This window comes from Acipenser ruthenus, chromosome 12 (genome assembly GCF_902713425.1).
Source record: "Acipenser ruthenus chromosome 12, fAciRut3.2 maternal haplotype, whole genome shotgun sequence".
NCBI classification, from domain to species: domain Eukaryota; kingdom Metazoa; phylum Chordata; class Actinopteri; order Acipenseriformes; family Acipenseridae; genus Acipenser; species Acipenser ruthenus.
The window spans coordinates 39,091,551-39,114,501 of record NC_081200.1 but is presented as its reverse complement, the minus strand read 5'-3'; the positions used below and the strand labels follow the sequence as shown (position 1 = coordinate 39,114,501).

The following is a 22,951-nucleotide window of genomic DNA, read 5'->3' as shown; positions in this document are numbered from 1 at the left end:
AGCACGCTATCAACAATTATTCACAAGTTCATTAAAACTAGCGCAAGCCTTTTGAGATGTATGGGTAACACAATGCGGAAGAAAAAAGTACTGAACTCATGCATTTATTAGCTGTGAAATCTGTGGTAAATGGATTAGTATTCTATTTTTAAGGGCATGCATTTAAAAATGGTGGTGGGCCATCCATGCCATATAATTTAACAAACTAGGAGTTATCTGTCTTATCTGTATGCTTTTTTGGATAGTGTAAAATCTCTCGCACCTTAACTACAGGGTTCTAGATGTAAGACCAGATCATTTTCATATATACTACTTGAAACGTGATCCTGTCACCAAATGCAATTACACTTTAGTTGTTTGCATACAGTTATAATCATGTAATAGATCATCGTTCACGTATTTATTAGTCAGCAATGCTGAGGAATCATGTCGTTAACATTTCCATAGAAAAATAACCTTATTATTGTTTTATGTAAAGGGCTAACAGCAATGTCTTGCTAGTTCAGCATTTATTCTAACCTTTGTAATTAAGCATTCATAAAAAAAAATCAAGACGACATAAGGGGCCCCATTTTCCACTGTGAGGTAATTGCCCATCTACTACATTTAATATGGAGCGGGCACTTTGCCTGGGGTTTTCCCCGATGGGAACATACAGGGCAAAACCTGAGAGTGCAGCAATTTCAAAACTTTGGATATGTGTGTTGTGTTTTGTCTGTTTAATCTTGAAAGGCAGCCACGGTCTGTGGCTAAACTTTGGATGTGGTTCTCAATCATACAGCAGGATACAACAACTGAAATAAATCTATTGCAGGTTTTTTTTTTTTTTCACTGCCAAGTATAAAACGCATACAACAAACATTTCAGGTATGTTTGAAAAACTGCCATTTGTAAGTCACCTGTTCAAACAGTGCTGGGAAGATTTCATGTTTCGCTGTCATATATTTCACTGCATTTTTTACTTGAATTTTGTAATGGCTTCTTTTTTTCGAGATGTTAAATGCAATGTGTTCTTTTTCTGGATCATTTATTTTATGGACCAGTCCTCTCGGGGTGCTGATTGGCATGTATGTGCTAACATGCACTCAAGACATCGTCTAAAGGTTAAAGACAAGGGCAACAACATATTTATTGGTTTATGTTGTTGTTTTCTACAGTATATGCAACACCAGACCGTTTCCTTTTATGTGCAATTTTCAATAGTTGTTTGTTAACAAATATTGAGACATTGCTATTACTGAATAGCAGTGCTTGTGAACTACCTTACCTAAACTAAGGTGACATAGTTAGTCCCAAATTAGAAACCCTTAGTACATCAGTTTATTTCTGTAGGAGTTCATGTAATGTAGAGCCTTCACATCATGGCATATGCCTACATATAACCTTAGAAACAGAGATACAGAGATCTAAAGAGAACTGCAGCCATTGTCTGGTGTCAGTCTGTGAGAGGAACTAGCAACAATATATCATTTGGTAAGAATAATGTATTCTAAGATGCACAAATGAAGGATATGCAATCATCTTTATTAGTCATTCACAATAGAAATACATTTTTTTGTAGCAGGTTTGATAGCTCTGTTTACAACAACCATGAGAATTTCACTTTTTTTTTTTTATACATCTTAGGTCACACATCTATGATACGTTAAGATTGTTTAAGATTGGGAGGCAGATGCAGAAATTAAATTAGAAATGTTTTTTTTTTGTCCTGTGCAGATGTCAGGATTTCTTTAGTATTACTCTACTACACACATTAGCCAACTATGATGCCAAAGGAAACACAGTAAAACTAGAGTTCTCTTAATAACAGAGATCTTGCATTGATTAGTCATACACCAATGAAGACTCAAGTGGAGGGAAGCATGTCTTAGTTTTCCCTTTGCTATGAGTGTGAAATTATAGATGAAAGATATACAGTGTTGTTTATGTATTCATCAAAGTGAAAATGTACCAGAGAAGATGACATTGAGGTCTATTTTGATTAACTAAAAGGTGGCAAATGTTAATACTGCCACCTTAAAATGTATAATTCAGAATTTTCACTGACATCATTTCACTGTATTTTTATGGTATGAAGTGGGTCAATCACCCCAGGTGTATTTACATCCACCACTCTTAGATCATTACAATAGACCCCCAGTATGATTAGTACACTGTATTAATTAGGAATTTAGTATCATATAGTGATCAGATAAAATACTCTGCTTTAGGCATTACAGTACTGGGTTTAAACTTGAAATACTGTAGCTGGGGTTGCTGTGAATACAGAAATCCTGGCTTAGCAGAGAGAGCTCAAGTCTTTCTTGTTGCAGCCCCATTGGCAACAGGCTGTGGTGAGAAGCTGGTTCAGGTCCCTCCTGGCTCTGGGGGAAAGCTCCCCCTCAGCCCGTGTTCTGTAGTTCAGGGGTTCCTCGCTGTCTGTTCCCTGCCTCTGGGAGTTGTAAGCCTGGGGGTCACTGCACTCCGGAATTCCATTGCCAGATGGAAACAGAGCCTCACTACCCACACCTGGACAATTAAAAAAAGAACAAAGAATTTCTCCCCCCTTGTTTTTTGTTGTTGTTCATAAGGCTGCGGCAAATTAATTAATGGTTATCATTTTTGGGGATCATCTTAATTGATTATAAATAGTTTGTTTCAAGCTAAATAAACACAGAAGGACTATGTACTGTAAGGTAGGTTTATTCATTTTATATTTCATTTTATTAAGCAAGTTCACTTTTATGTTTCTAATGTATTTGAACTGTCTGATTTCCTATACATTTATATCAGTACAGTTGTAAACCTTATTGCAACATCTTCATTTTGAACACACAAAGCTATTGATTCGATAAAGCAGGTTTTTTCTATTCTATATTTTACTGGGTGAAAAAAGAACAATCTATTCATCTGCTAATAAAAAGTTCTCCAATTTAGCATCGTGGACACAGTGGCAGACTGAAGCAGGCAAAAGCATAGAATGACAACTTTAACTAAAATGATGGAATAAATAGAAATATAGCTCGAAGACTCACCAGACATCCAACATGGATGGGTAGTTGGAATACAGCAAATGTAAAGTCTGAAAAAATAAGCCTTACCTGTCAACTCTTGTTCATCCAGAAGTCTTCTCCACCTAGAGCCTCCACAGGTGTAGATAACAGCCCTGATAAACTCCCTACCGCACAGCTTCACCACCTTCATATCACCTTGGACTTCAGTGCTTGCAGACAGCACTGCCAGCAGCAGCACACACAGGATTACGGCTCTCATTGTAAGTGAAGGTGCTCTTCGCAATAGTGGACAAGGTGAATGGTTCTTGAGGAGCTGCTCTTCCAAGCTGCTGACTGTGAACACACCTCTGCTCAGCTTCAATATATGTAGCCTGCTCCCTAGCTGCTATTGGCTGCCATATCCACTAATTCCTGTTTTTGCTCTACACAGAGGCTACTCACAGGGATAATTCATTTTTGGTTTCCCCTGATGTTTTATGGTGCCATTTGCGACTCACTTTGTGTAAAGTGATTCCCGTCCAGCAATTATCACTTTACAAGCATAATGATGGTTAGAATTACATCCTTTGTGGTCATCCCATTCCATTTTAAAACCCCAAGGTTTAATTACTATAGTGCTCTGGCCTTAAAGGTACTGCAGTGCTAATGAATTCAAATGCACAACAACTGAAGTTATAAAAAACAGATAACATATTTTATAAAATATCTATTTGATCTATCTATTTTTCTTCGAAAAGGAACAATTAAAAGCTGTTGTTTGAAAACTAGAAGTGGACAATTCAGATATAAGGATCTGTGTATATATATATATATATATATATATATATATATATATATATATGTGTGTGTGTGTGTGTGTGTGTGTGTGTCTTTTACTAGTGTTGTAATATTAACATTTTGTACAGTAAATCATATGTTCCACAGATTTTCTGAGATTCCATATAATGTATTTCTCCATATTGTAATGCTAGAAGTTGCGCAGAATGTTTCCCAGTACGGTTTCCCAGTACACGGTTTCCCAGTACACCTTTGGTGAGCCATAGGCTAGTTTATTCTGTCCATGGGGTTTATAGCTATAATCTGTAAAACATATCTATAATGACAAGCCATTTAGAAATGCTCAATTACCTTTTATTATAAATAGCTTACAAATAAGCATGGCTGACTAATTTTAAACACAGATAGTAGAACTGTGGTTAAAAAAAGTTAAGTGCTTGATTGCCACTTTGCTCTCACTGTAATGGGCCTATTAGGCTGTTGTGAGCACATTAACGTACTGTGTTGAAAGTGTTCTGTTTTAACACATATCGCAAGAAAAGATTTTGAAATACTTGTGTGCTGTTAAGTAAACTCGTGATGGTCCGCTCTCTGCATTTGTTTCAGTCCTAATCCCTGCCTTTGTGTTTTCAGTATCTGGCATACTGTTTGCTAATCCTGAAATAAGGTCACATTTTCCTAGTTAAATTAAAAGCTTTTCAAAATATGCTTGTAGTGTAATATACCCTTGCATTTATTATGGTAAAAGCCTCACAAAATGCAGTGAAATACAGTCAAGCATTCTAAAGCACTAACAGGTTTTTAAAAAACATTGTACAAACCATGTTAAATTATAGTAAATGTACAGTATAAGCATGGGGAAAATTCTAAATTACTCAATCAATAAGACATAGATTTTGTCCCTGATGTATTGATAAAAAATGTGCCTGAATTTTCCCACAACTTGAATTATAAAGCTGGTGTACAAAGTGAAGTTTGAAGTTTTTTGTGAAACAAAAAGACAATCTGGGTCAGAATTGTGAAGTTCGATATAATATTGCGCATGCAGTAGTTACACCCTTTGTCAGATTCAATTGTTTGTTCATGGCAGTGATACATATGTCACCACGGTTTACATTTTTAAAAAGGAATCATACGAGTATCAAGGTTCTTTCACAGAATGTATACCCATTTACAATGGAGACTTGTTCTAACAGTAGGGAATTACAGTGGTATTTAAAAAATGAAACGTATGTTTCGTATTGTGTATGTTTCTGTAGGTATGCCTTTGCCTGTAAGTGTAATTGTGGATTGTTTTCTTTTGATCTCGTAAACCCATTTCATTATTTTTCATACACAGCCCTGTTTATCAAGATAATTGGAATGTTCTTGAAACCCAGAGATAATAATCTCTTAATACCAACTATGCTGCAATGGAGGCTAATTCGTTTTACTCATGACAAGGGACATCTTTTACAAATGACACTTTTGGCTAATTACACCCCAGCTTACCATACAAATGAAATCTGTGACTAGCTCAGGATCTAACTACCTTATTCCTCAATGCTCTGGGTGACATTGTAATGGAGGACCTTGATTAACTGTGGGCCCCAGTAATCCTATTTCAGTTAAATAATAGTAAATTAGGCTCTCATCAGGATGTATGATTCAAATCTTCATATTTTTCTATTAAATACAATTTTCTCTTTAAGTTATAAATATAAATGCCTAAAGCAACTTGCTTAATAAATGTTACTACCCTTAATTTGATTTAATATCATAGACACGACACAGTAAAACAAATACACATAGATAAACTTTAGTAGTCAAACATTTTGTCAAGCGTCTTTTAACCGTTCCTGACACTTGTCAAAATGTTTTAGTTACTCAAATTTTATGAAACTGTTTTTATTTTGTTTGTTTTTCAATCATTTTTGTTTTGAACTCCAACACCAACCCAAAATATTTTGCACTTTGTAACTTTTTCCCCAGTTTATCGGACGTGTTTCACTATATCTTTTTCTCATTTAATCATTGTTCTTATTTTGGTAAAGCCATATTTCAATACATGTTTCTCAGTCTGCATCTACAACATTAAACCAGTAGGATATATTGGTAAGTACATTTAGAACAAGACGGTTTGAATTAGATTTTGATCTGATTATTCTTCTTTGGGAGAGACTGTCTGTCTCCCACTATACTTTTATGACTAACCATTATATAAAAGCAACTAACACAGAAAATAGAAATGTTACATTTAGTTACATTTTCTTTTATTATAAATACACACTATATGAATAATATGCATCCCAAAAAAACAGCTGTGTACATTTATTTTGGTACTTAAAATTGTGATGTTAATTACAGTTGACTGGCCAGAGTTGTCCCAATTATGTCATATAGTGCATTCGCCTGTGAACAAAGAAGGTTTAAAGTGTAAAATTACTTTGCTATTTACCCAAGCCATGAATTGGGTTTACTTGCATCAAGACTGAACGTAATTGCCAGGATTATATGTTTAATGGCTAACTAACAACAACATGCTAAAATGGCTTTACAATACATAATACATTAGCTTTTACACATTTCTGTCAGCATTTCTTGAGGATTATAAAGGGCAGAATGAAGTACTACTTTGATCGTTTTAGTTTACGTGGCAAAGGGAAAGGGAAAGTTAAAACCTGTCACTGACAATCTAATCTCACCATCTTGTAATAAAGGTGTGTAAATCTTAACTATAACCTAATTTCTTACTAGATTTCTGCATAGGACTGGTGGCTAATTGTTGTAATTATGGTTTCCTTGGATAGGATTTTATCAACAGCATACCAAACGTGGCAACCACAGCAAATATCCCGAAGGATGTCAAATCTGAATTTTCAACACAGGTTTTTTAAAGATTATCTACCAATACCAATCAATAAATAGCCCACCTAAGATGTACCAGCTAAGATGCAGTAACTTGCTCAAGGTCCCTAAACTTCACCAAATCTTTAGGCTGTATTGTGTTACTGGCAGTGTATTTATAAAGAGCACTATGACTAATCATTGTAACCTACCTGGCTATCTTCTCCAGTTTGTAGGTTCTTTAGTTCATAAACACTGACTTGTCCATCACTGTCACCAATTAGGATACAGTCTGTTTTTGTAGCAAACAGCAGTGCGGTCAGATTCACTCCAGGGCTGGCTGGACTCACAACAGTAGGATCCAAGCTGCAATACAACAATAAGGTAACCCTTTACAAACATCAGTTGTTGCTGTTGTTGTATATGTTAAATCAGAAACTTATATTAACCATTTAGTAGAGATACTATCAGCAATCAGTTTTCTTGTTGAATATCCGACATGTAATACACTTTATTATTCAAAAGCAAGGAGCTAAAACAATGTACAATATAAACGCATCATGAATGTACAACTGAAAACATGCATGTGCTAGTAATATAATATGTACTGGACTCCAAAGAGAGCACTAGGGCTATTAATGTTTACTTGAGGCTCTCATAATAAAAAGGTCAAGGCAATCAATTACTGTATTACATATACACTATTAAACTACTTATTTTTTTAACATGTATACCATACGATGCCGTGCCTGCTGTGTTATGTGATGCATAACTGGAATAGTAAGAAGAAATGGGGAAAAGAAAAGACACATACATGCTGGCAGCTAGGTCCCAGATCTCCACGCTCCCTTCATTGACCGCCCCAAATACTGTGGATGATTTTGGGGACCACATGATGTCATATACAGCTCTGTTGGTGGAAGTGAAGCTAAGAACTGGTTTTAGCAGATCTTGTCTCCACAACTGCATGGTCCAGTCAGCTGAGCAACTCAGGAACACGTCCGGGGAAAATGGAGACCACGCTATTTTGTAAACAGGACCCTGAAAGAGATTTTTAGTTTAATCTTTTATTCTGATTTTTTTTGTATCTATTATATATTGTTACACATTTCATATTGGTTACTGAAGTCACTTCGATTCACTTGAAATAGAAAATCACTTTACGTTTTTGCCGGGGAGGGTAATAGTAGCTGAGAATCTGTTTACTTCTTACTTTAAGGTACAGTAGTTCTTGATATGCATTTAAATAAAAAAAGTATATATATATATATATACAGTATATACATTGAGCATAATTGAGGACTATAATGAAATGCACTAATTAGTGTTTCTAAACCATGTGATGTGCCACATGATTGGCAGGGTAGTGTCTGACTAGTGAGAACATCTGTATCCCAGACTTGAACTGGAACTGTAAAATCAACAGCCTCATGCAACCACTGAAAGGAGAATGCAATGGCAGATTGCGAGCGGGCTGCATAGACCAGAACAATGCACAGGACTGATTTTCATCATCAAAACTTGCTTTGTGGGCTCTGTAAGTATCCAGGTATTGTTCGTTATATGAACATGAACACTTATGAATGTGTCCTTCCTCTGTACCAGCCAGGTAAATGTTTGTATCCTGAAACACATAAAGAAAATGATTAGCATAAGAACATTTTTCAATCTCACAAACAAACATGAAATACAAAAAAATAATGTATTTCTGCTGCAACAAGAATCAAGGTGACGGTGATTGAGTTACAATATAACACACTTTTTGAAAAAAAAAAAAAATTAATCTAATTTAAATTTCGTCTTACATTTTTATTCAAAAAATGATAATATGAAGTAAAAAGTCTTAATTTATAAGTGAATGCAATTACTACCCCCATGAGATGTCCTATAAAATATGTTTTTATGATACTTTATTTGCACCATTATTCTGAAACACAAAACTAAATTAACATTGAACTGACATTTCCAAGTTACCTTTGTGTTAAAGTCGAAACACATTCCAGGTGCTTGTCGAGAAATGAGTGCTTCACCCTTTCGGTCCTTCTCCCCTGGCTGTTTCTTAGATTTTTCACTTCTAGTTCGCTTCAGCTTCATAAGATCTGTGAATAAAACAAGAAAGTAACAACACAAATATATATGTGTGTTAAATATATATATATATATATATATATATATATATATATATATATATATATATGTGAGTACAGAACACACATTTCTGAGAGAGTAAAGTTGAAACACAATCCTGTTAAGATCTTTAAAAGATTGTATGTTTGGTGTTTTTTTGTTTTTGTTTTTACAAAGCTGGTCCTGTGTTAAAGTGCTGGTACAGAACTTACCAGCACAATCTAGTCCTTTCCGTAGATACCACTTGGTAATTCTGCCATCTGCAGATATTGCAATGAGTGTCTCCCCTTTGTCATCCCCAGATGGTCCCCTCTCCTGTTCTATCCACTTAACTTGCCAAACTGGGCTTGTGTGCTTATTTGGACAGTCACTGCAAATAATAATAATAATAATAATAATAATAATAATAATAATAATAATAATAATAATAATAATAATAATAATAATAAATAAAAATACATGGATGAAGGCTATATTTGCAAACTGAGCCATTCTAAAAAAAAAAAAAAAGGGCATAATACCACAGTAATGATGTCAAAAAGTGATAATTCCTCGAGAGGAAAATATGCTTGAACTTTGACCCATTAGACTCCACTCCAAGACCGTAACTTTCAATTCAAACACAAAATGTCTTGTTTTCAATCACTCAACAACACCCACAGTACAGAAATGTTCATTAATGATCAACAAAATGAGAATACATAAAAAAAAAAAAATTACAGCTAGTACGTTTGTATATATATGGCTACAATGGTTGCAAACATTTCTACTCATTGACACCTGAATACAATTCAATGTGATTAATAAGCACCATTGTCCCCACTGCACTTACAAACAGCACAAGTAAATAAGTATTGCATCCGAAGCTTTGACACGTATGCATGTGTGTGAGCGTCCCCAGTATGTTCCTATCAACAAGGGAAATGCCTTCTCAAAGGGAGATAATAAAGCACAGTATATGACTGGACCATTATGGAGCCATTCAGAGTAGTGTTACGTAACAGAAGCGTGTCTACTGCTGTTTAAAGAAAAGAAAAAAAGATTCTAACGTCTCATAAAGCTCAAAACGTTTCCTGTAGATTAACTTTAATTTCCTGGGCTACTCCCTTTGCAGAAATCTAGAATTGTAAAAAGATTTCTTTTTTTATAAAATCAGTAAAACTTTAGCTTCATGTATAAGTACATTGTTGTTTTAAACACAGTCCCACCTGCTATCAATAACTGGTGTATCCTCTTTACTCTGGGTGTTGTAGATTGCTATAGTTCCATCATGCATTCCAACTGCCAGCAGATTGGCATTTGCAGTAGACAAGTCCAAGGTTGTCACACCACTGCTGCAATGATAGATCCGTTCTGGCCACTAAATAAGAACATTAGAATACAATTCAATTTCACTAATAAGCACCATTCTCCCCACTGCACTTACAAACAGCACAAGTAATAATACTTTCTTCATTATTACTCTTTACATTTAAACTTCAAATTCTACAATAATATTTTAATGAACATGCTTGAAGTCATATTAAATTATTATTATCTTTGATGAATCCTTAATCTAGAAAAGGCATATTGCAGTGTGTGTGGAATAGGATTTTGTTTAATGAATGAGACCTTAATATGTTAAAATGTTATTCATCATACCATAGGATTTTTTAAGGACCAACAACAGACAAGTCCTTCTTTCTGTTCCTGAAAATCAAACTTTCCATAGCCAACTGCCAAGAGATCCTTGGATGAAAGAAAAGAAAATACAGAAGTTACATACAGCATACCGCACACCTTTGGTATTGATAATATGTAGAAGTCCTGCTTTGTGGATGTTAAATACCCTGTGCGTTTTGTTAAAAGACGATAAGTATTTATTGCCAAATTCCCCCAGGAAAGTTTATTTTAAAAAGGTCCAAATCTACACATGATAACTAACCACATGTTTCTTGTTCCATGCCATGCTGCTCACGTTGCGTCCCGTTGTCAGCTCGCATGTAAAAGCCCACAGTCGATGTAAAGTGGGTGCTATTGTTTCCACGTCGGCATTCCCTTTTTTAACCACACCTTCCTCTCCAGGATAGCAATCAGACTCTACAAAGTTCAAACAAGTGTTTAATAACTGGTTAAGGACACAGCAGTGAAGCATGCAAAACCTCTGATTGTGACGTGAGCTTTCTCTTATGCTTCTCATGGTTTTTCAAAAAGGATGATGCACACAATAAAGACGCCAAACCACAAACAATAATAGACATTTGATTTAGGGGATTGCAAGTTGTTCACTATTTGTTTTAGAAGTTATTTGGCGTGAAAAGCTTTGAGAATCTGGCCCAATGTTTCTCTAGTGGCTGTTTGGGACAGTTTTAGGGAAAATTATTAAAACTCAGTATTGGAGCAAAATAACTCAGAACACTTACTGAACACATCGTGAAACAGTAACAATGCTGACCCATTCACTAAGAAGAGTCAAAATAACCCAGAACAACACTTACTGCACACATCATGAAACAGTAACAATGCTGACACATTCTCTAAGAAGAATGAAAATGTACCTGTTAGGATAGGGAGTTGCCGATAGGCAGCTAATTTGGGCTGGAAGATGTTTTCCAATATGATCCTTTCCATGACAAACAAATCCTGCTGGAAGTTTTCAGACCTGAGGATTCGTTCTGGGTCTATTTCCTCTGCTTTAGGTATCTTGGATATGATAACACTATCGAAATCCACAGCTGAACTGGACTGACTGGCTGAAAAGGGAACATTGATTGACATAGGCCGATTAGCTGCATGCTACAAACTTAACTAACTTAACTAACTTAATTTTGCATCAAATCACAAATACAGTAATTCTCTTACTCATGCTTGCTGAACTCATTCTAGACATTGTTCTTTCAGGTCCACTGCTTATGAAACTTGCAGATTGACTTGCTTTCTCTGCCATGTGAAAGTCCATGGGCTCCACTTCAGCAGAATGGAAGGTGTCATACATGTCCCACGTGGTTGCCATCACACCTGCAATATTTAAAAATATATATTAAAAAACATGGCTAGGATTGGGGATTTGTGGGACAACTGGAACAGTGAAAATGTTGCTTTGCCTTTATACTTTAGTCAACATACCTGCGTCAGCAACGTCGATTTTTTCACACTGGACTTCTTTGGTTTTTGGTGCTCCATTAAAAGTCTGCATCATCCTCTCAATGTATTGATCATTTCCAGCTCTGTTTTTACACAGTCCCACATAGGCGTTGTTTTTTTGCCTTTAAAAAAAAAAAAGAAAGAAAAACAAAACAAAACAAAAAGTTTCTTCATGTTTCTTCTGTTCTTTAAGTTCAGTTTGACTCGAACAATAAAGCCAAAAGTATATTAACTTAGAAATTAACTTTTAGATGACCTGGTGTGCATATGGATAGTGACAAAGAAAATACCTACTTGATTGTGTTTGCTTCTTCAGAATCGACAGATATCATGACAGTTGGCATGTCCAATAACCAAATGGTTTCAGTTTCTGTTAAATACCCATCGACTGTCTTGTCCAGCAGTTCTTCAGTAATCTGTTCTCTCGCCTCCTCTCGTCTGACCTGTACATCTAAAAGATTTCAGATATGCTGGTAAGGTGATATTAGACAATTACATGGGCCTGTAATGTACAAGTATAATAATACCTGAAAGGTATACAGAAATGTCACGCCTAGATCCGGGTTCCTCAATTTCTTCACTCATTGATTCCATAGTAGATCTGCTGGATTTAGAAACACTACTGCTTCCAAAAACAGATCTGGAAAACAAACACTTGATTTAACAACAGAAATGCACAAAACAAATACAGTATTTTATTAACCAGAATGTGCATTGGACAGCATGTTGCTGTAACTGCAACGTTACCTTGTGAATGGCCCAGCAAAGCTAGCACTGGCTCCAGTTTGGTACAAAGACATAGTGGACAACAAGTCAGATGCGTTTACCCCCGAGGTATCCTGAGATGTAAAAATTTTACTTTGTTTTGGCTGTACTGCACTGGGGTCAGATTGAAATAGTGGTTGAGGTGTAACATTCTTTCCTTGTTCATCAAAAACCTGTTGAGAAAACCAAAACGATCTCCTCTTAATCCTATATATATATATATATATATATATATATATATATATATATATATATATATATATATATATATATATATATATATATATATTTGAAAATCTAAAATTTCTTGAAAGAAAAAAGTTTGTCTGGTATACATTTCATAATCTTTGCAGTTTTATACATTCATATAAACCGGAGTTTCAGAAATACTGGTATTAACGGTTCAGTGATATTTATTACATTGCATACTAAATAATAACGAATCATTCATAAAATGATATTACAACAACAACAATAATAATTCGTTTTTACTTATTCTATATTACCTGCACAGCATGCTTAACAATCTGAAGAGAGCCTTTATCCAATATTTTGCTGTCTGCGTGTAAACCCATACTTCTTCGGCTCGTTGATCCTGTGATGCTGCGACTTGCAGTCTGGCTAAATTTGTTCATTGTCGCTGAACCAGATGCATTCAGCTTCTTTGATGTTGCAGCATTTCTAGATGATCTGAAAATACATCAAAATAAATATTGTTGTCATGTTTCTCAAGTATTCGTGTGACCTGCTTTTTTGATAATCATAGGGTCAAGACAAAAAACTTACGCTGTAACTTTAACAGCAGGCCTCCTCGTTTTAGAAGTGCTGGTAGACATTATGTCGATGGGTTTGGGTTACTTAATTAACACGAATAATTTTAATCACTTCGCTTCTGTACGTTTCCAGACGGCAAACTATTTCATTTGTTTGAAGTTGCCATGGAAATAGACCCCGCCCTGCTGTGGGACAAATCCAAGTGATTGGTTACAAACTTCTTCATTGTCCCTTAACTTTATTTAACACAACAAAGATACAAAATGTAAATACCGTTGTAGTGTCACGTCGTGATATTTGTTTATATTTTGTGCACAGTATATGTTTTGTTCATTTATAATGTTAGCATTCATTTTTACTGTGGGTCATTTCATAAGCGACTTAATTGTCAGGCATTTTTTCAATAGCTCGACCGCAACAGTACATTTTACTTGTTTGTATGCACAAAATATAAAGTTCTATACACTACAGATATAAACTGGCGCTGAGACTGACTAAACTAGTATGACATAACAAAATAAAAACTGTGGGCTCCCAATACAGTAGAACAACAATATGAACAGTATAGTGCAAACTAATACTTGGAGGGAAATTCCTTTAAAATATGTGCATGAGGAGAAGGTCTTGCAGCTAAAACAGCTGCTGTTGCTTTTAGCTACATTAAACAAAAAGCGAACATGAGAACCCGCTGTTTTATTAGCTCATTGTATGATGTTAACGAATAATAGGTCATAGCTACAGTTCCAATAACTTGTGCAGCGCCCCCTACATTCACGTGACTCCTTGAGATCTCCATCCGGGTCTCAGCGATGACCCGCAATGTGACCCTACAGCACAGCAAACATGGCGGAGGTAAGAGGAAACTCATATAAATATTCGTAAAAATATAATTTGATTCAAAATTGTAGAGGTGTTTAAAAAAAAAAATGGATCAAACTACAAGCTCAATACGCTTTTTTTACAACTATACTTTAACATTTTAAAAAGCATATTAACTTGTTGATTTAAAAAAAAAAACGTATACCGTATATATTTTTTAAACTTCTGTAATTTAAAATTAATTTACGTCAACAATGAAAATAATACACATGTTCGTAAACAGGCAGTACGCTTTTTAAAAATATATATATATTTTAATTGGTGATTGTAAGTAATACGAATGTAGTGTGACTATCGAATGTATGCTGTGTAGTTGAGGCGCGCTTTTCCAGCCTTTAACTTAAGTTCTGGTTTTATCCACTAGGTTTGCTTTGAAAGTAAAACTGTTACACCATTTATAGATTAATTATATTTTTGTGGAAATACGTTACTTGTCTGGTATCTAATAATATTTTAAGAAAACGTAGCGTTTTTTTTGGACGAAAAGCCAGAGGGCTGAGTAAAGTTCAACTACCGGTAACAAAAAAAAAAAAAAAAAGCGCGTACTGTAGACTGCTAGTACGCCACATACTGTGACAATCGGTTCTTTGAATTGGCAGTGTTTTGTTTTTTTTGGTATATTCTGAAAAGAACGATTTCAGTTAGGATTTAAGTAGCGGTTATTGTGTGTTCAGTTAGTTGGAATGTGTATTTTCAGTGTGTAGTGTTACTGTAGCTTAATGGGCAGAGTTAGATCGATATTTGTGCATAGCAAGTCTATTGACGGCTTTTAACTGGTAGTCGTCAGAAATTGTCTGGTGGTGGTGCTAAATAGAATCATTGATAAATATTACAACCAACCGCTTGTTGTAATAAAAATTTGCGATCCCATTGTTCAACCGAGTAAAATCAAGCTCCTTGTGTGATCAAAATGAGGTGAAACGGGGTAACATGAAGAGTTTTTTCAATTGGTTATTATTTGAATTTGAACAGTTATGAATGCCCATAATTTTTAATGGATTGTCTCAATGGGGAACCTTCTTTATTTTTAAAGTAGCCATGTTTTCTAAGCATTTAGTTGGTTGCTACTCATAGTAATGACACCCAACTGGAGTAGTGGTTAGGGCTCTGGACTCTTGACCAGAGGGTCGTGGGTTCAATCCCCAGTGGGGGACACTGCTGCTGTACCCTTGAGCAAGGTACTTTACCTAGATTGCTCCAGTAAAAACACAACTGTATAAATGGGTAATTGTATGTAAAAATAATGTGATATCTTGTAACTTGTAAATAAATAATAATATTAATAAAAAAGTGCTTTACTTGTACATTTTACTTTCTTTTACAGCCCTCCTTTGGGAGTTCGAGCCCAGGTAAACAATCTCATCTTACGTCTATGATTTTATAGTAAAACGTTTAAAGATTATATAACATAAACGTGCTAAAAGCACTAAACCTACTTATTGGAGATTTTTGGAAGATGTTTTTCCTTCCTTTAGAGTACGTGATTTATTTTACATTAGACGCTTTAATTTCTTTCTGTCTTAATTCTGTTTCTACATTCAAAGTTTATATTTTATTTATTTTTTTTATTTCTGTTTTTTTAAGCATGTTGTAGTTTGTTGCTTTATGAAGTCTTGCAGTATGTGTTAAAATAATCCCATCGGAAGACATCAGTAATTGCATCAATAACTTCAGAGTAATGTTTTCTCAGCCTTTTTAACCTGTTTATATTTGATCAGAATAAACCTGTACTTTATCTCTAGTTTGTCATTGTTTTCTGAATTTCTGTAATTTCTTAAATAGGAGGTTCAGCTGGCTCAGATGACCATGAATTCGATCCTTCTGTGGAGATGCTGATACATGACTATGATGATGAGCGGACGCTGGAGGAAGAGGAACTGATGGAAGGGGAAACCAATTTTAGTACTGAGATTGAAGATCTTGCTCGGGTAAGTGGTTCATCTCAGGATAGCGGTTCTGGTTCTTGGAGGGAGGATGTCTACAAATAGGTCTTAACTTTTAAAGGCTCAATCACAGGTAAAACTTATATGAAACTAAGTCAAGTAGACAGTTCATCAGTGACTTCATCAGTTTATAGATGGGAATTGGCTGCCAGTTTATTTGATCATTTACTTACCTTTATTTAATTACAAAAAGTCTATTTTACTGTTCTGTTCAAACAATGTTAAGGGTTTTAATCAATTAAAGACAAGTTGGCTGTAATCCGTTAAAGTGTATGTTAATCAATTAATTGAATTTACCTAAACTATAGAATATAATAAAGAAAACACTACATTAAAAACCAGCACATCTGTAAACACCTTGTAGAGAAATATATCTATTAGAAAGCAAGAATGTTTGTTTTTACTTGCAGGAAGGTGATATGCCGATTCAGGAGCTTCTTAGTTTGTATGGCTATAGGACTGGAGGATCTCCCGAGGAAGAGGAGGATGGAGAGGTAGAAGAGGAGGAGGAAGAGGAAGATGAGGAGGAGTTGGAGGATGTGGATAATGACGAGAATAGTGGTAGCAGTGGGGACATGCAGGGGACTAAGGTATGTTACAGGTCATGCTGTTTTTCACGATTCACCCAGTGCTGGCTAATACAGACAGCTAGTTGGCATACTGTATGTGTTTTAAATGGCACAATCTTATCACCAGATGTCAATGTTTGAGGCTCTAAAGGACCATACTCAAATTATTCTAGCTTTTGTTTGCAGCTTTTTTAGTTTTTCTTGCTTCCTAGGAGGAGAGAGTTAAAGATTCTTCAGAGCAAGAGGATGAGACTCAGTCCTCCAACGATGACCAAGCACAATCTTTCACTTCCCATGATACATCTGAGTTAATCCGCCCACGAAGATGTAAATACTTTGAAAGTATGTGTTTTTTATAGTGTCTTACAAATAATTAGTGACGTCATTTTTAAGTTGTGTGTGGATTAATGAAACTAATCATTTAGCTGCTTAATCCTCCTTGTTTTGGTTCAATAAGGTAATGATGCTGAAGAAGAATCGGAAGAGGACGAAGATTATATTCCATCTGAAGATTGGAAAAAAGTAGGTATTGTCTTGAAAATTGGTTGCTTTTATAAAAATCTGTAATCCAGTACTAAAGTAAATGCATTATGAGTACCTGTGAAGTACATAAACATTTTATATGTTGGTCTAGTCTAAGAATTAAGAATGGTGTATGATAATGGGCTACATTTTTTTTCAGGAGATCATGGTTGGCTCCATGTACCAGGCTGAAACTCCATCTGGCCTTTGCAAATATAAAGAGAATCAGAAAGGTAAGTAAGAGCACTGGCATACACATCCCTAAATGTGGGAATACAGTACATGGTTATCCACAAATGCCTAAAAAGGTTAAATAGTGGGGAAAATGTAATTGAGAGAGAAACTGACATCAGTGTGTGTGTGTTTTAATAAACCATAATTTGAATCCACTATTGTTTATAAATGCAGTGTATGAAAACGATGACCAATTACTGTGGAATCCAGAATTTGTGCCTGAAGATAAAGTAGTAGAGTTCTTGACTGAAGCTTCAAAACGCTCTGGTGAAGAAAAGGGAGTTGAAGCTGTTCCTGAAGGATGTCATATCAAGGACAATGAACAGGTACAGCCAAGAGGGAGAGTTGTGTTTTGGCACAGTGTGTTTCCAAATGATGATCTTGTTCTTCCTGGTCTTTACATTACAGATTGGACATTTTCAGCATGGGCTTAAGAGACAGCTAACCAAACTATATCATTATATTTATATTTTCCAGGCACTGTATGAGTTGGTAAAGTGTAATTTTGATACTGAAGAAGCACTACGAAGACTAAGATTTAATGTAAAAGCTGCCAGAGGTAAGATTTGTGTGTGTGTGTGTGTGTATATAAAAAAAAAAAAAAACAAGGACTGAGTTCATTGTGGTTATTTATGTTTTTGACAATTTTATAATAATATTGCATGACTGCACTTATATTTCTTTTTGTTTTTCCGTACTACTTTAAAGCTGGATAGGGGTGGCATAATTAAAAGGTAATCCCAGATGTGCATCTAATAACTAATAGGTGCTTCTGGTTTTATTTTGATGGCGTAAAAGTAGCCTAATTTCAGATACTGATGATTAGTTTGGTTTTGTTTGACCATATTTGTATGTGGATAGCCAATGTCTTGCATAAGATAAATACACAGCAAATGACAATTAAAATTATAACATTATAGTGAGAAGTAGACGCTAAAACCATATTAATTCAATAGACCAGAACACTTTGACGATTTATGGATCAGTTTATTTAAAAAATATTTTTTCTTTAAAGATTCCTTAATTTTCTATTTCCATATTTTAGAAGAACTGTCAGTATGGACAGAGGAAGAATGTAGGAATTTTGAACAAGGACTAAAGGCATACGGAAAAGATTTTCACCTGATCCAAGGGAACAAGGTATTTTAATAGAGCTACACTTTTTAACTGCCTGTATCTTTTTATTTTAAATAAGAGCACAGCATGTATCTAAAAATGAAACGTATTTGTACTTTGCATAGCTATATCTTTCAAGATTCCTAAAACAGAAGGACTGTTGCAGTCTACATTGTTCTGTAGCTTTGTCTTTCATACACACACTGATGAAGCCACTTGCTCATCTTGATTTGAGTTTAGTTTTACCTCATTTATTAGGATGCATCCAAATATAGTTAATCAGTCAACTAAATACAATTTTAAAAAAGGCAGAATTTACCTGAAAACATGTAAGCTGCTATCTAGCTGTGTGATACATGAGTATTAATATAGTTATTTGATTTGTAATAAATTAAATTTTACAGGTGAGAACTAGATCAGTAGGAGAATGTGTGGCCTTTTATTACATGTGGAAGAAATCTGAGCGTTATGATTTCTTTGCACAGCAAACCAGACTTGGAAAAAGGAAATACAATCTTCATCCTGGTGTCACGTAAGTTATTACTTTTGTTCATTCCTTATGAATAAGACAGGCAGCAGGGTGACCCTTTCTCTACCTTGGTTCAACACTGTGGAGTTGTCTTATTTCTTATTGCCTAACCTCTGTGTTGTGGTAAATTAAGTTCTACCTAAAGTATGGATCTACGACTGTAAAATACTATGCCCATGTACTGTAATGCAGAGGCCTCAAGTAGTTATTGTAGATTTTCTAGTATATTGTAACATTTTAAAGTAGGGATGTATTTACTGGGTGTTTTAACTGGGCACTGATTTTTAGGTGTGACGGTGTGTCTCTCACTCTGACTTCTTTTTTTTTATTTCTTCATAAAATCGTTGGTTAGTGTCTTGTGTTCAAGATCAGTTCAGTGGTCTGCAACAGTTGACCATTGGTATTTTTTGGTCATTTCTCAGGGATTACATGGACCGTCTCCTCGATGAAACTGAAAGTGCTGCATCAAGTCGTGCAGCTTCTCCTCCCCCTACTACCTCCAACAGCAGTGCGAGCCATTCAGAGAGGGACGACAGCAGTAATCAGAACGGTGAGCAATATATATATATATATATATATATATATATATATATAGGATAGACGCTGTGAGCTGTAAGAGTTTGTTTTTACAGAAGTGATGATAAATGTATAGCACATGTTTAATTGTCACTTACACTATTACTTTTTTTTTATTAGAATCTGACCAACGTTGTTTGCCTTTCACAATGTAATATACCTTACCTACATTGTTCTATTTACTAAATATAGTTGTAGGTTTGATAAGGGGTCAATATTTCACTATTTAACAGATTTTTTAAAGCAAGAGACGATGAATTATTTGCTGTCATGTACAAGCATTCTTGATTTCATTTCTAGGAATAGCTGCTCATGACCCAGCTGAAGCATTGTCCTGTTTGAATGAAGTTAAAACTGAAGGTTTATTGGCAAATGGACCAGCCAGTCACACCCAAGAACCACCTCCTATAGAAAAGGACACAAACGGCTGTAGCAAACAGGACTCCCTGAGTGATAGAGAATGTGCTATTGTGACTGATGGTAATGACAACAGTAAGCATGAGGAAAACTATGATAAACCTACTAAGAGAAGGAGGCTTGACCATGATGTCTCCAGTGAGACGGATAACCCTGGTACCTCTGCACAAGAGACAAGTTCTGGTCTAAAACCTGAAGAATCTAACACAAAAGGACTGAATTCATAGAATGGCTTTTGAAGAGCATAACCAAATCCTTGGCAGAAATAAAGCTGGGTTTCTGGGACCTTCAGGGTTTACCAGTGAACAGCCAAGAATAAGTTTGATTGTAATGTGCGTGTACCTGCCACATGCAATCCGATTGTCTTACAACTTCAGACAAAATAACGTTGCTATTAAATCTTAAAAGCTACATTATACCCTTTCACAGACCTATTGACATTTTCAATCTGTATTTCCTGTTTCCATCAGAAATTCTTACTAATATTTTTGTACTTTAAAAGATATTTATATTTTTACTAAGTGTATGATGAGGGGGAAAATTGCTCTTAAGCCATCTGATGTAAGAGGTCACTGTTTGGCAAACCAGAAGTCTCTTACAATGAAAAAAAAAAGGGATACAGTAGCTCTATTGGCACACAATCTTGCACTTTTTTTGTACAAGTGTAGTTAATTGACTACACATCATTGAAGCAAATAAGAAAATATTCTAAATTCTGGAAGCCTTACATGTACAGTACTTGCTTGTTTTTTATAGGAAACAAATGAGCCTATGGGTGTCCATGTGGCTTGTTTATCTAAATGTCTTGACATCAGTGATGTCTTGTATATTAGTGATTTATTCTGGCAGATAAAATACATCCAGTATTTTTGCAGATTCTTTGTAGACTTTTCAAAGAGACTTTTTTTTTTTTTTTTTTTTTAAGTACTTAAAATGGTGTCCTTTCTGTAAAGCTTGTATATTAGTTTTCGTATCTTGTACAATTCTTACACTTTTATCATGAGAAACAAAAAAATATATAATACTAAGAATGGAAGTGAGCCTCTGTATTGGCAAAAGCTTTATCTTTTTGACGGGCTGTTTTGGTGTAGTTTCCTTTTAAAAATGTACTGGTGAGATTTGACATTCCTTATTTCTGAAACTAGTCTTGCACATGTTGTTTGTCAAACCAAATTGTAAGTGGCACATGACAAGCAGCATCGTTGAATTCGTATTTACTGCATTGAATAATAATCATAATTTTTTAAAAAGCAGTCTAAATTATGAACTAGCTGACTCGGAGTGCAAAACTCTTCTGTGTTTTCAACTTGTGATTAGAAAATGTTTTAATACCAACAACTGCAACAATGTTTCAGTTCTTTGCTATGTGCAATGAAAATGTAGTTATTGTCAGGCTAGGATATGTATTTCTAAGTTGCGCTCAATCAAACACCACTTATTTCATGGCCTGAAAGATGCACTGTGGCCATGCAAACTCACATGTATGCTAAAATTGCCTAAATGTTAAGTCCTTAGTTTATGTTCTGGTTATTGCAAAATAAAGTGTACATATTTTGTTCTTTTTGTTTTCTTCTTTTAGTACCCAAACATGAATGGCCCATTAGAAAATCTGCATTTTTGAATCTTTTTTTTTTCTTTTAAGTTGTTTTCAACATATTTTTTGACCTCATTTAATACATTAACCTCTCAAAACACTTGTGATGCGTAGTGGAATGAGTTAATGAGCAGTAGCAGTTAAGTACTGAGAATATAGTAAAATAGGAGCTATCTGAATTTCCAAGCAGATTGCAACTGTCTGTAAATCAAACTGCATCCTATGGGTTCCTTGACAGCAGTAAAACCTGGTTTTGGGCTCCAAATTTATCCTAACAGTTTGAGTGCTTTATTATGCGTGCACTTTTGTGACAAAGTACTGGCCTGTTTCCTTGGCCACACAAAACTAAGTGTGTCCAGTAGTACTCATACGAGAAATGAACCTTTGTGTGTAGCCGCAATTTAATTGTGAATTAAAATTCGCACCATAACCGTCATGGGCCGCATGCTACCAGTGTAAATCTATTAAGTCAATAAGCAGGAGATAAGATTTTAAACAAGGTTCTAGCTCTTTTTTTTTTAACTTTTGTCCCAGTTTTCTTCCTTAACAAGTAATAAAATTTATATATACTATACCAAAGTGTAATCACATTACCAGTTCATATTGTACATTTCACTTTTAATGATGTATCTTTCACATTATTGTATGTCCTTGTTGAAATTACATGTTTCCACTTCCAGTAGAAAAAGTATTAAAATGTATTAACTGGGCAGTGTTCGCTGCCTTTCGTGTTAAAACGGAGTGGAAGTGGGAGTTTTTATAACAAGAGAAAAGCACCTCCAGGGGCATAATCGAAGAGGGGAATGGTATATCAGATGCAATGGTATGCCCGTATGAAGCAAGGTGTAAAAAATATATATATATATATATATATATATATATATATATATATATATATATATATATATATATAACACCTGCTGTATAATGGAAGAGAATCACTGAGAGAACCATAGAATGCCAGCCTATACAGAGCAAATCTATATTCCATACAATTAAAAAAAAAACTATTACAGCCTACAAAAGAAAGAATACCACAACTTCCAACACATTGAAACCATGAATATTCTCAATTGCAGAAGAGCCATGCATCTTTGATACCAAGAAAAACACACACAGCAAGGATGTGGCTAGCTGTGATCCCCAATCTTAAAAAGGAAGGGGAAAAAAAAAAAAAAAAAAACACA

General features: G+C 35.0%; 3 protein-coding genes across 4 annotated transcripts; 1 reads left to right on the top strand and 2 right to left on the bottom strand.

Annotated features, from left to right (window-relative positions):
• Positions 1-1,503: 1,503 nt before the first annotated feature.
• insl5a (insulin-like 5a) lies at positions 1,504-3,684 on the bottom strand. Its single transcript, XM_034029613.2, has 2 exons — positions 3,081-3,684; positions 1,504-2,508 (listed from the first exon to the last, which is right to left on the bottom strand). The coding sequence occupies exons 1-2, from the start codon at positions 3,250-3,252 to the stop codon at positions 2,279-2,281; spliced, it is 402 nt and encodes a 133-aa protein (XP_033885504.1). The 5' UTR covers positions 3,253-3,684; the 3' UTR covers positions 1,504-2,278.
• An 845-nt stretch (positions 3,685-4,529) lies between these two features.
• Positions 4,530-14,082, bottom strand: dnai4 (dynein axonemal intermediate chain 4). Its single transcript, XM_034029574.3, has 17 exons — positions 13,398-14,082; positions 13,118-13,301; positions 12,594-12,784; positions 12,374-12,486; positions 12,141-12,297; positions 11,829-11,968; positions 11,565-11,720; positions 11,261-11,455; positions 10,648-10,802; positions 10,365-10,451; positions 9,932-10,083; positions 8,936-9,093; positions 8,571-8,695; positions 8,122-8,220; positions 7,411-7,637; positions 6,809-6,962; positions 4,530-6,161 (listed from the first exon to the last, which is right to left on the bottom strand). Exons 1-17 carry the CDS (start codon positions 13,445-13,447, stop codon positions 6,111-6,113), a joined length of 2,394 nt encoding a protein of 797 aa, XP_033885465.3. The 5' UTR covers positions 13,448-14,082; the 3' UTR covers positions 4,530-6,110.
• A 71-nt stretch (positions 14,083-14,153) lies between these two features.
• On the top strand, positions 14,154-21,729 carry LOC117416651 (mesoderm induction early response protein 1-like). Of its 2 annotated transcripts, none has more exons than XM_034027952.3 (13): positions 14,154-14,237; positions 15,589-15,613; positions 16,047-16,192; positions 16,618-16,797; positions 16,989-17,118; positions 17,234-17,298; positions 17,459-17,531; positions 17,707-17,858; positions 18,010-18,091; positions 18,578-18,672; positions 19,134-19,180; positions 19,600-19,727; positions 20,054-21,729. In XM_034027952.3, the coding sequence occupies exons 1-13, from the start codon at positions 14,229-14,231 to the stop codon at positions 20,395-20,397; spliced, it is 1,476 nt and encodes a 491-aa protein (XP_033883843.3). In that variant the 5' UTR covers positions 14,154-14,228; the 3' UTR covers positions 20,398-21,729. The 2 variants fall into 2 exon arrangements, with proteins under 2 accessions (XP_033883843.3, XP_033883842.3); XM_034027951.3 differs by having other exon boundaries at positions 19,053-19,180.
• The last annotated feature ends 1,222 nt before the right edge of the window (positions 21,730-22,951 follow it).

Bases quoted from the DNA above. Each gene is read 5' to 3' on its own strand.
- insl5a (XM_034029613.2), bottom strand. From the start codon at position 3,252: ATGAGAGCCGTAATCCTGTGTGTGCTGCTGCTGGCAGTGCTGTCTGCA. The intron at 2,509-3,080 runs GTAAGGCTTATT...TTAATTGTCCAG, and splicing joins GGATGAACAAGAGTTGACAG to GTGTGGGTAGTGAGGCTCTG.
- LOC117416651 (XM_034027951.3), top strand. The intron at 17,859-18,009 runs GTACAGCCAAGA...TATATTTTCCAG, and splicing joins ATATCAAGGACAATGAACAG to GCACTGTATGAGTTGGTAAA. The intron at 19,181-19,599 runs GTAAGTTATTAC...GTCATTTCTCAG, and splicing joins AATCTTCATCCTGGTGTCAC to GGATTACATGGACCGTCTCC.
- dnai4 (XM_034029574.3), bottom strand. From the start codon at position 13,447: ATGTCTACCAGCACTTCTAAAACGAGGAGGCCTGCTGTTAAAGTTACA. The intron at 13,302-13,397 runs GTAAGTTTTTTG...ATGTATTTTCAG, and splicing joins CCTGCTGTTAAAGTTACAGC to ATCATCTAGAAATGCTGCAA. The intron at 6,963-7,410 runs GTATGTGTCTTT...GTTGTATTGCAG, and splicing joins TGGGACCTAGCTGCCAGCAT to CTTGGATCCTACTGTTGTGA.